Source organism: Anas platyrhynchos, chromosome 27 (genome assembly GCF_047663525.1).
Source record: "Anas platyrhynchos isolate ZD024472 breed Pekin duck chromosome 27, IASCAAS_PekinDuck_T2T, whole genome shotgun sequence".
NCBI classification, from domain to species: Eukaryota; Metazoa; Chordata; class Aves; order Anseriformes; family Anatidae; genus Anas; species Anas platyrhynchos.
Window position 1 is genome coordinate 6,699,581 of NC_092613.1, and position 15,806 is coordinate 6,715,386.

At 41.4% G+C, this 15,806-nt stretch overlaps 1 protein-coding gene across 1 annotated transcript in view; it reads right to left on the reverse strand.

Annotated features, from left to right (window-relative positions):
- Positions 1 to 269: 269 nt before the first annotated feature.
- IPO9 (importin 9) overlaps positions 270 to 15,806 on the reverse strand; it is a 29,918-nt gene continuing 14,381 nt past the window's right edge. Inside the window, exons 10-24 of the mRNA XM_038168333.2 lie at positions 15,213 to 15,364; positions 14,417 to 14,515; positions 14,175 to 14,281; positions 12,859 to 12,998; positions 11,762 to 11,921; positions 10,770 to 10,996; positions 10,397 to 10,545; positions 9,577 to 9,705; positions 7,994 to 8,269; positions 6,363 to 6,529; positions 4,209 to 4,342; positions 3,424 to 3,543; positions 2,847 to 2,948; positions 1,953 to 2,029; positions 270 to 1,373 (exon numbers count right to left, since the gene is read on the reverse strand). Of these exons, the coding sequence (XP_038024261.2) occupies positions 1,263 to 1,373; positions 1,953 to 2,029; positions 2,847 to 2,948; positions 3,424 to 3,543; positions 4,209 to 4,342; positions 6,363 to 6,529; positions 7,994 to 8,269; positions 9,577 to 9,705; positions 10,397 to 10,545; positions 10,770 to 10,996; positions 11,762 to 11,921; positions 12,859 to 12,998; positions 14,175 to 14,281; positions 14,417 to 14,515; positions 15,213 to 15,364 (2,150 nt within the window). The 3' untranslated portion in view covers positions 270 to 1,262. The remainder of the gene's footprint in view (positions 1,374 to 1,952; positions 2,030 to 2,846; positions 2,949 to 3,423; positions 3,544 to 4,208; positions 4,343 to 6,362; positions 6,530 to 7,993; positions 8,270 to 9,576; positions 9,706 to 10,396; positions 10,546 to 10,769; positions 10,997 to 11,761; positions 11,922 to 12,858; positions 12,999 to 14,174; positions 14,282 to 14,416; positions 14,516 to 15,212; positions 15,365 to 15,806) is intronic.

The window sequence follows — 15,806 nt, forward strand, 5'->3', positions numbered from 1 at the left end:
TTCAAAGCATATTATTCCACAAAGGAACAGCAAGTACCTTTCTTAAGAAAGGAAACTCTATAATGGGTCAGCCTTTTTCTTTAAAGCAGAAGAAGATGTATCCATTACAGGACTCCCTTTCTGTTTTAGATTACTCCTGTGAAATACCCTAACATCCTCCAGGCGGCACATACAGAAAGTTTTCTAAGGAGAAATATGTCTTTAAAAAGTGACTTCAGGAAACATGTGCAATTTCCTTTTAAATCTGTTTTATAAGAAGGATACCAATGTACATTTTAATAGTTTTATTTTCATTTTCCCCAAGAGGGAACCAAAGGCAGAGAGGTGTTGTGAGATACATCACGCTGTTCTTATGGGTAAATCAATTTGCAAATGTTATTTTACCACTCTATAAAAATACACACAGGAGTGTGAAGGAAGCAAAGTAGTTCAGAGTGGCTGTCATGGAGCAAATATCTTAAATACAATCAGTTTTCTTGCCCTAAAAATCGTGGCTCCTTGTGTTCCATAAAACCAAAGTCTTTAGTAGCCACATGCCACAGGAACAGAAATTTAAGTGGTAGCTTCCTTTGAGCATGTGCACACAAAAGCGTTAGTAAAGAACTGCTCCCATGGGACTAGACAGTAGATGTGAGCAACAAAGCCCCATCCACAGCAGGAAAGAAGATATGCATCTAGTTTTATTGTCTCAGCTTCCCATCCAAACTCCTGTAAACTGGTTCCATACCATTCAGGCATCTCTGATAAGAGTCTATAGTTCTATAAAAAGAAGTCACACTAAGATCGAGATATTTACCCTGTATGTGTTATGCGAGTGCGAAGAGGAACAACCTTCCAATTTCTCAAGATACATCCAAGCAATCTGTAAGTGACCCAATTCCTTTCTCTGTCCAGCTGTGCTGTGTGAAACTCAGTTAAGTGCCTCTTCACAGGTAGAGACAGTTTGCTTTTAAAAATATTAAGGACACATTTTTAACTTTTTTTTTTTTAAAGAACTTCCTGGAAAGTTACTGTGGAAAATGAAAGTGCTCCCATGGTGAGACCAACGTGCAAAGCTCTATAGACTTCCGTCTTTGCTGCTTTCTTAGTATTCCTTCCCTTAGCAGATTCGTTAAGATGAGGCTCAACACGTCGCAATGAGGCCCATCATCCACCTGTAACAAGCAGGTAGACACTGGAAAATGTTTTATGTTTAATCATAAAACGTGGAATAAGCCAAAAAGTATGGTTCAGATATGATCGGTATGGTCTCTTGAGCAGGGTTATATACCAATGGCCTGTAACACTCGCTTTTCGTTCTCATTGAGATGGTCTGAAAACATTGCATAGCAGGGCTGCTGTGCAAACTGACACAGGAAGTCAGTGAGATAGGCCTGAAAGGGAGACAGAAAGATCCAGTTAGCATCACTTCACTTCGCCAATTCTGCTTCTTTCAAGCACCCAAAGGTAAACGCGAACCCGCACCCAACACGAGAAGGGGACTGCAGGGAACAGAGAAGTGATGCAGAAGAGAGAGAGGTGGCAGAGGGGAAAGGCTGACAAACAGCTTCCAGGTGGTGCTAAAAGCAGGAGCAAAGTATGGCACAGGGCCTGTGACTGGATGGGAGCATCTCCAAGGGGAATATGACTCTGTAACATCCAATCTACTTTTTAGGAAATAGCTGTGAAGCTCATGGGTAGAAAAGTCCCATCTCCCTCTATTAAAGAAGTTTTGCTCACTTCCTTTTCCAAGTTATAGATATGATATGAAAAAATAGCTCCAGGCATTGTTTGGATACTTGGCACTTTCCAAAGCGATCTCAAAGAACTGAGTACATTTGGGACAATCATCATTAATTGGTGTTTCCGGTGGTGTCTTGCAGTTTTTTGTTAGAGTACAACATAAAAATAAATAAATTCACAAGGAATGACAGGAATCTGATTTAAAAATAATAATAATTCTAGAGCATCACCTGGAGATCTATTTGGTAAAGAGGGTCCTTTAACGCATCTGGATCATCCTCTTCATCATCTTCATAGTAATCCTCATCTGTCAGAGGCAAATCAGCAGGTTTTAACAACAAACAGAGCAAAGTATCTCAGGGTGTTCTATTGGACTACCATTGAAATCCAAAGATCCACAAAGAAATAGCTTCGGCACTGCTCCATCAACAATTTTGTATCCAGAATATTTGCTTCTTAAGTTCACATGGTTAGAAAAAAAAAAAATACGTCCCAGAACAAGAAGGGTCGCAGCGGGATTCTCAGGGAATGCAGAGGTGAGATGAGCATACACAAGATACCAGACAAGCAAGTTTGTTAGTTACGTGCACTTTTAATCTTACGCCTTGATCTTATGCCAGGGTGACACATTTCCAGTTCTGTGCTAATGTAAGAAGTCTCCCTTACTGTATCAGCCTGTAAGGTTCTCCCCTAAGACTATACGCAAACTGGGGAGGAGAAGAAAGGAGATACTATACACGCTCTGTCTGCTTTATGCCGCAATTATTTCTCAAGATCACTCCACAGGCAAGTTCACCCACTGCTATGACACTGTTGTTCCATCTCCATCACCAATCTACTTCTCCATCTTTGAGCAACAATACTCTCTTCTGAAAGAAACACCTGCACGAACCTCACAGCAATGCAAAGCCTACACAGCATCCAAACTCTCATGTGAAAAATAGTCATTTAATCAGTGTGTTCTTCAAAGACATGTCCCTCTCACACAGGAAAAAAAAAATCCACTTTATTCAAAGTCCCAGTGCATCTCCTTCCCCTTGCCTGCTATCAAGGAAAGAAAACTAAATAGAACATCAGCAACTCTTTTTTAATCTGGAAGTAATGACCTTGAAGTTGTTACTTACCATACTTGTTTGTGGACAGAATATCTGATAAGAACTGTCCTGCTAAGCCTTCATCTTCATCCTCATCTTCTTCCTGATCCTCCCACATATCATTTGAATCATCTGTTTAAAAAAAAAATAAACCTAGAAATAAACAAAATACAAGGCGCCCGGTCTATCAGTCATTATACAGGGACTGTATAGGTTTTAGGCAAACATCCCTGCTTTAGTAGATGGGCAAAGGGAAAAAGCTGCAACCACTGTCATCTCCTTGGAATGACTGACTCAAGAATTGGAGCTAAGCAAAAAGCAGAAGCAAGAATGTATCCCCAAACAGGGAGGAAGAAAAGAAAACTGGATATACCAAGCTAGGATAATTTTAGTGGGATATGGTCAGATCCCATCTTCCAGATAAAGTGACCCAAGGTAATTTCCAGGTATAAGAATACACAATAGTGACTAATCTTATCTTTTGGATTACTATTTAAACCTTTGTAATTACAGGTATAATATTTACTATTGTCAGCTTCTTATTACTGCAAATACTTCTGAAGCAGATTTAAGCCATGCAAAGAGGAAAACCAACCCCATGTTTTACCTTGACTCCAATCTGCGGTTGTCTGTCGTGATGCATTTGCTTCCATTGCGTTAGAAAGTTCATTTATTATTAATTTTAAGATTTTTACTAACAAAGGAATGTTTGTCCAGCGTTCGGGATCTATAAGAGAAGAAAACTACACATTCTCACCGCTTTTAATAAGTTAAAAAAAAAAAAAGCCTTTTTTGTTGATGTTGTGTTGCTTTTTGTTGTTTTTAATTTTACTGTACGTTTAAAATGCTCACAGACAAATCTTTCTCTAAACAGTAACCTCTGATCAAAGATCTTGGGCGCAACCAATTCAGTAGGACAAGTCTTACGCAAGACACTGGTCAAGATGTCCTAAAAAGTGGTCTCTAACTTGTTGACATCACTGCAAATATTTGTTAGTTTGTCTCACGAAAAAATATCACTTTTTTGTTTGTTTGTTTAATCTTTATGTTTACTAAACAAGTTTTCCTCTGAGAGAAGCTACTAAGCATCAGGATATTATCAGTTTATCTCATTAGACGGAACAGGATGATGTGGAACAGCAGCGAATAACTCCCCATCCCATAATCACCTCAGCCCCTTAGATAAAGTCAGAAACAGCAGGAGTTTTCCAGATCAGTCTCTCAAGTACTAGATACATTAAGCACCTGATGTATGGATTAGTTCTAAAAACAAATCTCCCACAGCTCTGCGTGACCTTGAAGATCTATTTTAAGGCCATTCGTAGCCTCCACTAACATTAAAAAAAAAAAAAAAAAAAACAGACTGTTAAGAACAGCAGAGTAATTACTTACTTTTGGCTGATTTTGATCGTGTCCGTATTCCCTCATCCATATTAAATATTTCTTCTCCCTTTACCCTAATGTCCTGAAGTCGCTTGTCATCTGTGTTGATGCCATACTGAAGGAGTTTACACAGTGCTACAGAGCTAGGGAGTAGGGAATAAGAAAATTACCGATCAGAATTTCTCAGAACTACCTGGCTTATACAGAGAACCGTTGATAGGAAACAAATCTCCAGAGCAGGCATTCAGCTGTCCCTTTTTCCACGTTTTCACCAAGAATAAGCATTACAGAATTTTCCTATTTGTCCTGCTTTTTGTCAGTATCCAAAACTGGACTCACCTCCTGACCTGCACAGCAAGCCAAAGCCTAACAAAGCTTTGGATTAAACCCTGCCAAGCAGTGCATACACACATACAAATTTTTTTCAGTTCAGAATGGCCACGAGGTTAAGCACACCCCTGAAACACTGCCTGCACATGAAGAATGAATTAAGAGGTAATCATGTTGGCAACAAGTATTCATTTCACTGATCCACAGCTACAAACATCTCTGTTGCTCTTTTCTAGTCTCAAAGCCCTTAATACTTCTGGTCCTTCGCAGCTCAGCTACTCCCAAACCTCCCAGTTCTGCTCCCTCAGTACCCTCACACATCCTTTCCACCTCTGCTGCTCAGATTTCTGCTCCAGACCTACAGCTGCTTTCAAACCTTCTACAGTCCCAGGCTGTTTTCAAGCCATATTAAGGATATTTGACCACAGGCTAAGGCTGCCAATTTCTACACCCAGCACTCTCAAACCTCTCTTGGCTCCACACTGACGTTTCAGAGCTCTGCATAACTTGTTCTCTTCATGCTCTCACTTCACACCCTTTTTCTCTCCCCACACCATGGCTCCAACTTCCTACACAGCTGGTTTGGACTCAGACCTTACACGCCACCTCTGACTTGCCCAGTGTTTTCCCATCTTCTTTTTTTTTTTTTTTAAATACAAGTTAGAGCAAATAGCCACTTCTTCAACCCACCACTCTCAGGGATAGGGACTGATGCACCCAGGTTTATACAGTGTAAGCTATTCCTGTTTTCCTTTCACTAACTTAGCTTTGCAGGGTCCCCTGCAGGAGGAACTTCTTTTCTTCATTACTCAGAAAACACCTACCATTTTCTAATGCATCAGGAGCTCCACTGTAAATAACACCAAATCAGGGTTTAATACAGTGCACAGACCTGCCAAATCATCCGGACACAAATGGTTCTAACCTCGGACAATACAGCGTTGTACAACAGAGTTTAACCTCGTTCTCCCTGTCAGCTTCAGCTTTGGCTTTTTCCCACGGCCAAAAGCAGCTCCAGAGAACCCTGCAGACAGCCCAGCCCTGCTCTCCTTCAGAGTGGGGATAAACCATAGCTCTCAGGGACAAAACAGACTACACGTGATTGAAAACAGAATGAACACTTATATTTTAAAGATGCTTTTTCTTATTGCTTATGCCACAGTCTATTGGGCTGCCTTGTAACAATGAGACTCCAGCACATAGCAAGATGTGAGCTGGCAGCTGGAATGACCCCCTAACAGTGTTCTGTTGGGCTTCTCACTTCCACAAAGTCAAAGGCATCAGCTGTGGCAAAATTTAAATACCAAGCATTTTGTGCTTTGGAATATTGTACTCGGCCTCCACTGGAACACAAGTGTGCTCCTGCAGGGAAAGGGAGAGAAAATTGTGTTGCAGTTTCTTTATTGACTTTTTAAGAGCTCATTAAATCACCAGATTATTTTAGGAAACCCTCTACAATACCCTGAGCCTCTACCATGGTCTACAAAGGGGATTTCATGGCCTGAAACTATTCTCATCCCATTCACACGAGTTCAACATTAAAAGCAGTCCTGTGCTTGCAACAGCCACCCCCTTCCCGTTGGGATCACGCTGTTCCTGTACAGAAACACGAGGCAGCGAGAGAAGCACTCAGAGGAAGAGCAGGGATTGCTCCAGTTACCACAGCTCTCCTGAGCCAAACTGACAGGGCACAAAAAAATCTCCTCCTGTCCTATGCCTGCACATGAATCCGAGCCTGCAGCAGCTCCCCTTTCCCTCGCCTCCAGAGCATTAACTGCAGTGGGATGATCACTAAGCTAACGTCAGCACATGGATCCTTACAAAATGCCCTACCTGACTTTGCCTTCGTACTGCCCGTAGAACAAGTGCTGCCGGCTCATCCATTCGGCCATCACAAACTCCAAGGCAGGCTTGCCGGTTGGTCCGGGGAGACTGCACAGGAACTCCAGGAGAGGTTCCAGTTGGGAGTGAACCAAGTGAGCAAACACCATAATTAAGGACTGCAAGGGAAAAGGGGAAACATTAGCTGTACATAATTTAACAGCTGAAAATGGTTTTATCAAATATTCAAGTAACTGAGTGCCCTGCAGGAATGGAGACCGTGCTCACCAGCCCTGAGAGGTAAAGGAAGTACAACCAGCTGCGAGGAACGCAGATGTGTGCTGCAAAGCAGGCAAGAATGCTATTACCAGCAGCAGCGATATTTAACTCCACAAAACACACTACAGGAATGAATTTACTCGTGCCCTCAACCAGCAAACCTTCCTAAAGCAAGGATTAACAACTTAAAAAATAAAAATAAAAAATTGGAGGTGGCAGGCTTCTGACTAGCAAAATATCACAAGCCAACACGCAGATACTGCAGGTGCCCTGGTCTGCTCGCTGGACCACATGCTGCACACGTGGTCCTGTACACACAGAGCTCAAGATCTATGCATGGATAACACAAATGTCACAACATCAAGCTAAGATCCACAGCCAGAACCCACAGACTCTTCCCCTTTCACCCATGGTACCCCATCCTCACAGACCACCTTTCTCTCACATCATCAGAATGCAGAGACACTCCTATTTTGAATGCACTTTGAACACAAGTTTTTGGGATAGAACTGCAAGGTTTAGAAAGGTTCTGAACAGTTATGAACAAACAATGTTTCCCAGGGGGGAAAAAAAAAATCAAGGCTTTAAGATAAAATCTGTGCTGACATCTGAATGACCTTCCTGCTTTGCCATGTGCTGGCTTGAAAAATGCACATCTAAAAATCAGAAATGTGCCCAAGATGAAAGGGTTAGAGCAGATGAGCCTCAGCCAAGTGCTTCACTGAGGGCAAAGGTGGGATCTTGCCAAACAACGGGACCTTGCAACAGGGCCAGCAAATTGCCTTCCCACAGCTGCGGCTTGGAAATCAGGGCAGGCATCACTTGATGTTCCACATTAAGGGCACAGACAAGAAAGACAGGATGAAGAATAAAGACTACGGGCATAAAAATGTTCTATAAAACCATGTGACTAAAAGTAAATCAAGCCTAGAAGTGATTGTGAGGCTCTTGTCTGGCCTGATGCAGGCCAACTACACCTCCTGTCACCAAAAGTTCACCTTGTCTCAACTCCAAGATATTCATTCATCCTAGGAAAAAACCACAGAAACACATGAAAACATGCCTTTGCCACAATATCTCTATTCAAGTTCTAAAGATTTCTTCTAAAGGTTCGCTGCTTGCAAGCACAAGGTCATGAGAGACTATTTAAGGTGCATTAAAGCTTACCCAACAAGAACCCAACTTACCAAGTAATCCGGACAACTCTGTATGGATAAAGCAGGCATTTCCCTGACTGCTTCAGGGGATGTGCAGAACCTCCAATTGCACTACCATAAATAATCAGATACACAACTAAAGAAAAAATCTGATTATTTTTTCCTCCTTCACTTCTAATTATTTTCCTGCGTGCCTGGCCTGCTCACCTGCATTACACTGAGCGTCTCCGCTTGCTGCATTTTGCTCAGGATAGCTCTCAGGATCTGGTCCAGGTTCTCTCCCAGCTCACTTCCTGCTTTGGAAATTAAAGTGGAGACCAGCCTGCCCACAAAGGCAGCAGTGAATTCTGACGTCCTTGGATCTAGAAGCTGGCTCACCACCTGCATCACATACCACAACCCATTGTGGCCTTGCTCATCATGCCACTGCGCAATTTGCTCCAGCGCCACCGAGACGTACGCACGCAGACACTCGCCGCCGTTCTAAACAAGAAAGTTATCATGTTAGGATTTGCCTTTCTAGCTGTGTGGAAGATCAACATGGGAAGACATCTCCTTTAACCACTCCCCAAAACCCCTTAGCCAAGATGACAACAATGGGCAAACTGGTGGCACTGTGAAAGATTCAAAGTCTCTTGTATACGATAAGATGGCTGCCTGTATTTCAAAATTATTTTAAAAATATTTCAAAATATTTCCGTTCATTATGAAGACAGACACTCTTCACCTACCCAAACATCAAGAGGATCACCTAGCAAATACAAAGTCAGTCTGAAATAGTTATGTTTGTGTTGCTTTTGTTACTCAGAGAAATTCCAAGAGATTCTAACAAATGAGAGATGAAGACAACAAAGTATAGCATGAACAAAACAAACCAGCAGCCAAGCTGCAATTTTAAAAAAATCTTCTCAAAATGAAGATCCAGCACAGCAACCAGTACACTGGTCTCCACCTTCTTCTTGTTGGTCTCTAATCTATTCTTGCTGGTATGTTATTTATGGAAAGCCATTTCAATGGTCCATGTTCACATGACAAAGGGGATCTTGCACTAAAAAATCCCTGTGTAAGGAAATGAAATTATCTTTGTTATTTAGAAGCCAGCTAGTAGACAGAACGAGAAGGCACTCTGCACTTTTAGCTTCAGAAGTTGTTTTTTTTTTTCCTGCTTGCTTAAATACCCTAAAGCCACCACCAGGTAACAGCAGAGCCTGCCAACAAGCACAGCTCAGGTAAGCATTACCACTGTGAGATGAATCTTTGCTATCCCTCCATTCAATAAGTGGCTCAACCAAGAATAAGTTTGCCCTCTCCTTCCCATCTTTTTCCAACTACGTGAGCACAGGAGAAAACTGCTAGAAGCAAGGTGTAGAAGAAGGTCTTTTGCTTCCCCATGCCTGAGAGTGTTCCTGCAGACTGCCTCTGCCATTCCTAGCTGTCATGAATGTTATTACGAAGGAATGTGAAAAGCAGTAGGTTTTCTAAGTTTTAGGGCTCCTCCAGAGCCCTGAAATAGGATAAAAAAAATCAAGCCTGCTGCTCTACTCACTCTGATCTTCCAAATTAAGGAATGACTGGTAAAAGTCATTGCAAGTACCCAAACAGCAATGCTTTAATGACAAACTGCAGGTGGGGGCCTACAGATAAATTGTAGGCAGCTCCTGAGGAGCTGCCAAAATAGCCATGGGCAAGCAAAGCCTGGGCTCCCTTGAAGGTTTTGCCAACTGTCTCATTTGGTCACCTCTCTTGAACTCGCCTAGCCCTGCTGTTCTTACCACTCCCTGCAGTGTTACCTGCATGGTAGCATTGTCATCTGTGTTCAGGCTGCACTGAGCCACTGCAGGGAATGCTTGGCAGATCAGGAGCTGGGACAGAGGAGGTTTTGTGTTCCTCACAACTGTGGTCAATATATCAATAGAAGTCTGAAAGGAAAACACAAACAAAAGCACTGTTACAACAGAAGCCACAGTATGTGGAGTCAGCATCGGTCAGCACTGCTGATATACAGTGATCAGTACAGCCAGAGAACTCTTCTAGCTAACTTGATCAATTTTGCTCATATCGATTTAATTACCTACTAGTGATTGTTACAGTAATACCACTCAATAGGCAGATAATAAACATATGATAAATGTATTTATGGGCTTACTTCCATACAATTATTCTATACGGTCAGTGCTTAACCTTTTATAAGTGGACTTTTTACAGAAGTGACAAACCTGTATAATTTATCTCCAGCAATTTATACAAGTCATGTATAAATCAAAAAAGGTCTCAGAAAAAAAAAAGGTAGGGAATTGTTACACATCCTGCTGGAGAATATTCCACCAAAAAGGAAAGACTGTCACTGGTGAAACAAGGCTATGGCAAAGCAAAACAACTCAGGATATGCTGCAGAGATTGGGATAAGTCCATAGCAACAGTTTACTTTTGGAAACATCTCCCCCCACCTGCAGTTTGCCTTCTCTCCACAAAGAAACCTCTACCAAGCACTGAAGTCATTGTTCGAAAGCACTTTAAAAGCAGCCTTCCTGCTCTGCAGACCAACCATCCTGTATGTTAAAGAACAGGGAATCATCTCCAGCTAAGACCAGGAACCACTAGAGCACTTACTGCACAAAGCCCTGCTGGGATCTTGTCAGCAGGGGCCTGCATGATGCTGACAAGAGTTGGTATTAGCCTCATCTGCATTGGACCCTGGCAGGCTTCTATCTGAGCTAGCTCCTTAAAGATATCTTGGGCAAGAGAAGCAACAACTGGATCTGGAGAGAGAAAGCACCATTTACTAAAACATACTAACAAAGACATCTCAATTTTTGCTACTGCTATTTCAAATCTGCATAGCAGAAAGTTTCTCTTCTAGCTTTACAATATAAATTATAATGGAACGAACGTTGATTCATTATGTTTTCAGCACAGTGATAATCCTGGCCAGGATCCATTAGCAAAAACAACCGTACTTTGAAAATGTAATTTAAATGCATACCGTTGCTGTACTTCAAAAAGATTGCAATTGTGAAGGGGCAGATTTTGTTCTCCACGCTTGCTGTAAATGCTGGGTCTACCGTACAGACAATGCACAGCGTCTCCATCACAAGGTTGAGGACCTCTGAACTGAACTGAGTTGCCAAGTGGATCAGTCCGTCGAGAATGCTAGGAAGGAAAGGCTGCAACACGTGGGTGCTCTCAGAGATCTTCAGCTGGTCACAGTAGCTAGGCAAGATACATAAAAAGGTGCAGAAGATATTTGAAGAGATTTATACATTTAACACTGGGTCATATATATATGAATGGATATTTCACCCCACCCATCCTTTTTCCTTAAAATCACAGGATCGTACAAGTTGGCAAAGCCCTCCAAGATCATCTGGTCCAACCACTCTGCAAGAGTGTCACTGCTTACACAGTATTTAATTACCATGTTCTACAAGCAAGCTAGGAAAGATGAAACAATTTCAGCAATAACGAAATATCCATGTCATTTCAGTGCAAATAGAAGGCAAGTTGGTTTGGGGTAAGGCTGTGTGTTTATGTGTGTGTGTGTTTTTAAAAACTAATTTTCAATTTTTGCTTTAGAACCAGTAGAGCGGGAGGTTTTATAGCTTCTTTACAAAAAGAGGGTGGGAAAAAGCAAACATTCCTTATTGCCCTGATTTGCTCCACAAGGACAAATTATGTTATTCAGCCATCTTTGTGCCTGCATAGGACTAACCTGGATTTAATTTATATGGTTGTTATCACTCCCTAGTTCTGCTTCTCTTTGGGACTGTATCCATTGTAACATTTTCCTGTAGCTAACTTTGAATCTCAACTTCTTATTCCTTATCAGAATTAGTCTACTTTGAACCTGCTCATTTCCACTTTTAATCTCATATTCATTCCATGTCATATTTTTTAAAATGTTGTATTTTAAAATACCACATTTAGAAGTGTAATTTATACCACCTGGGGCTTTGGAGTTTCTTTGCATTTGCTTACCCCCAGATGGCTCTGACTGCAGAGATTCGGACAGAAGGCGGCTGGGTTTCATGCAGACCGCTGACAGTCGCTTGCAGGAACTGCTGGATTAATTCTGGAGACATGGCCACTGTGAAACGGCTGGCAGCCCAAAGAGCACGGCCCAAGAGAAATGGAGACACTAAAAGAAAACCAACCAAACAAAAACAAAACAGTGGTTTTGAACTAAGTTTAATGAGTTTAAAATTGCAACTGCTTCCATCCATCATCCAAAATCTTCTCACCCCGGCAGCAGAGCAGTTGAGTTATGACACAGAATACCAGTATTCAGGCAAATAATTTTATTCATGGGTAGAATCCTTTTTTTTTCTTAGTTACTTAAAACAATAATTTCTCTTCCGTTTAAAATTACTTTACACTTTCCAAACTATTTCTTCAATCAAAATCAGCTGTGAAAAAAAAACTACTTTGTAATCAGCTGAACAAATGTTTCTTTGATCATCCAGCAATTTATTTTTTTCTGCATTGACCCAACTTAACATAGACTCACTAACACTGTTCATATTCACCTGAACTTCTCAAATACTGTTTATTTGCAAGGACTTTAGAAGTCCAATTTTCAACAACTTTGACTTTTCATGCTGATGTATGACAATATAGAAACCAGAAGCCTGGTTCCCACTAATAAGATCCTACTCAGCTAGAAATATTACTTGAGTTCATCTGCCTTGACTAGCATCAGCCTCAGCTTAAAGAAAATGGGTTGTTATGGCACTGTAGCAATCTTAAGCCTGTTAAATACTGCTGGTGTCTTTCCCAGAAGCTGAACAAGATATTTTCCATAATTGCCCTTCCATCTCCAAGCCAGACAGGTTCAAGGATCCAGATAACTGTTTGAACTGAAGGCACAGTGGTTCACATTTAAATGACTTGCATTAGATTTTGTAACATGTGTGCATCCAGAAGACAAAATGTTGGCCTTTTCAACACGGACAATGTGCCCAACTGCACTCACACCACCACATGCACACAGCAACCTAATTCATCCGATGCTTCCATTTGTAAGAGATTTCCAAAGCACTTAGCAGTTACTTGAATAATAGCCAGGGCCCACGTACCTGAAAGGTTGAGGTCTGCAAGAACAACGTTGGTCAGGAAGCCGTGCATATCAAAATGTATCCGACCATTCTTCACACTGTCTGTAATAATAGACTTCACAGAGCCCAGGGCAAGCATACAAGCTTCATGTATCTTCCACCTGTAAATGAATTCAGATGTTTTTAGGTTTTCCCCACACCATCATCTCAATAAATATACAATAATGTTTTTCCTTCAGCTTTTTTTTTTTTGGCCTAAGCTATCACAACTATTTTCTTGATCCTGAAGCAGAGAATTTCAAGAGACTGAAACAAATGAACGTTCACAAAACTCTACAAGCTCGGGGCCTGGAAACTAACCCAGGATGGGCAGCATTCTCAATTACTTTCTACATTTTTGTTTCAATAAATGTTACCTCTTGTACCACTTCTCCTCCCATTTTAAAAAATAGGAAAGAAATGAGAATTCGCTATGAAGTCTTCGGTCTCCAGCCGTGTCTTGCTTGATTATTCTATGTGCAGAAGCACTATGGTGCCCAGTACTTCAATGATTTTAAGAAGTTTATTTTTAAATTACATTTTGTTAATTAGGAGGAAATGGGGTTATGGGCAAATAACATTCCTCCTTGGTTTTGTCTGTGAAGTAAATAACCTCCTTTACAATTTATCACATTCAAGACAGACAGGGACTCATGTCTGACTGCTCAGGCGTTCAGTTGCTGCTCACTATACAGAGTGGCTATTCTGGCACTGATCTTCAGACCAACACAAACACTGAACTACTGCACTGTAAAACCAAGAGAGAGCAGTTCTGGAACAGCAATCAGGTCCTCTTTCAACTGAGTGTTTTCCTATCCCCAGGTAATATTAAAAATTGTGACTTCAAAGTTCTCAAATTGAACATACGTATTTGCATATAGCACCTAAATCTCCTCTCTACATCACTAAAAACAAAAAACAAAAGATATGCCTGAAATTCTGAGCCCATTTAACTGAACAGAAAGTGAAGGTACTGTCAACATCTCTTCAGATCACATATAACCAATAACAGCTTCCAATGACACGTTTCAGGGAACTGTCAGGACCTGGAGGCAGGGAGCCTGGGACAGATAGCTTGTGCTAGGAGTGGCTGAAACTCTGCCACATGAAGACTTCAGTATCTGGTCTGAGAGCTGCTGTACTTCCTATTTCTTCTTCTTAGAAGTCCCCAAATGCAATCCTTGCCCATCAGCAGTAATGCCACAAGAAGAAAACGTGATTGACTTGTGCTGCACTCAGCGCTCCAAAACAGCCTGCCACTTTTATCACTGTCACTCCCTGCTGCCCCATCTCCTTACCAGTGCTCAGCGCCGTTGTTTTTAGCCTGCTCAGCTTCCTGCAGGTGCCTGGTAGCTGCTGCAGCCAAAGCAGTGGCACTCTCATTCTGGAAATCAGCAGCCACAGCCTGCACAGAAGGAAATAATAATGTTTAATTGCACAGACTCTAAGAAGTTGGACTTTTCTCCAAATGCCCCACATAAAGCTAAATTCATTATTATTGTTACTTTGGCTGCTTCTAAATGTGGAACACCTTTCATACCAGCAACAGATCTTGTGCGGCAATTCTCACAGTATATGAAAAAGTATCATCATCTTCATCCTCCACAAACTGTTGTGGATTTGCAGTCCAAACTTTTATCTGGAACAGAAAGGAGACAAGAAGGACACGGTGAATACCAAATTCAGAAGAACAAGTGTAGAAGACAGCTTTTCTGTTCCCAGTAACCTAACTTTTGCCATAACTACTTTCAGAATTTCTCTGTCATTTTCTGTAGCTGATTTTTCTCATATTCTATCGGAGAAACCTTTGAAAAGAGGAGGCCTGCTCCGTACTGCATTCACCTTGCTCTACTGCTCCTCATTTGAAATCAGAATTTGACAAACTAATGACTGACCTGGAATCAATGCTACATGGCTTTATTTATAGATGAGGAACGGGAGAAGCAGATGAATCTTTAACAGAGTGCCTGTTTTTATGCATGCCTGCCTAAACAAGAGAAGCAGAAGATGGCTCACAGGCTTGGGAGGCCAGAAGGCATGAAGAATTTCAGTAAACATTATTTCATGCTACCCACACAATCCCTTCACTATCACAGAAACCTGGCTAGCCCTTTCAGCATAATAATCCTCATTTTCACAGCATATTCCTTCTTCTGCTGTCCACATTATACTCTGTAGGAACATCTGGATGCTACTGCCCTAATTCCTGGCACAGCAAATTGACAGAACAGCCTATTAGATTACAGCAGCTTCCATTCACTGAAACACTTTCTAGGACATTAACTGTTTTAAATCTCCTATCTCATTTGCTTCCTACACAAGAAAAACATGCTCACCTGCTCCTCTGTGATCTGCATGTAAAGGAGGATGTAATAAATCAGCTCTGGCAAAGCCTTCTTCACCGTGCTCTTAAATTTGTTGTTTTCCAACAAGGCATGAACAAATTCAAATATGCTGAACACCAGATTTTCAAATCCCAATACTTCACCTGAAAAAAGAAGAAAGTGAAAAAAGCAACGTGACTGAATATGCTAACACAGAGAAAGGTAAAAATGGGTGCCAAATATAATTACAGACTGTTAGGCTGTCTGGCGGGGTGATGTTTATTCTTACTCCTGTACTAGCTAGGACAGCAGCAGCCCCAGGAGGATGTCTGACCTCATCACTTTCTGCTCTTTTCCCACATCACTGCACACCCCTCATTAAAAATGATCAAGCCCAACCTAAAACCTGTTCGGTTTTCTTTTGTCCCATTACGTTTACCTCAAAATTGCTGTAAACCTCACTCCTTGAGTCATTAGAAACCTTAAATTATGCAGCTTCATTGATCACAGTCAAATGAAACTTGGAAAGAAGTGATGGATGGTGTCGTAACAGCGTAAATGTACATTATCACAAACTCCTAAGGTGTTTCTGCAACTGTTTTGGCA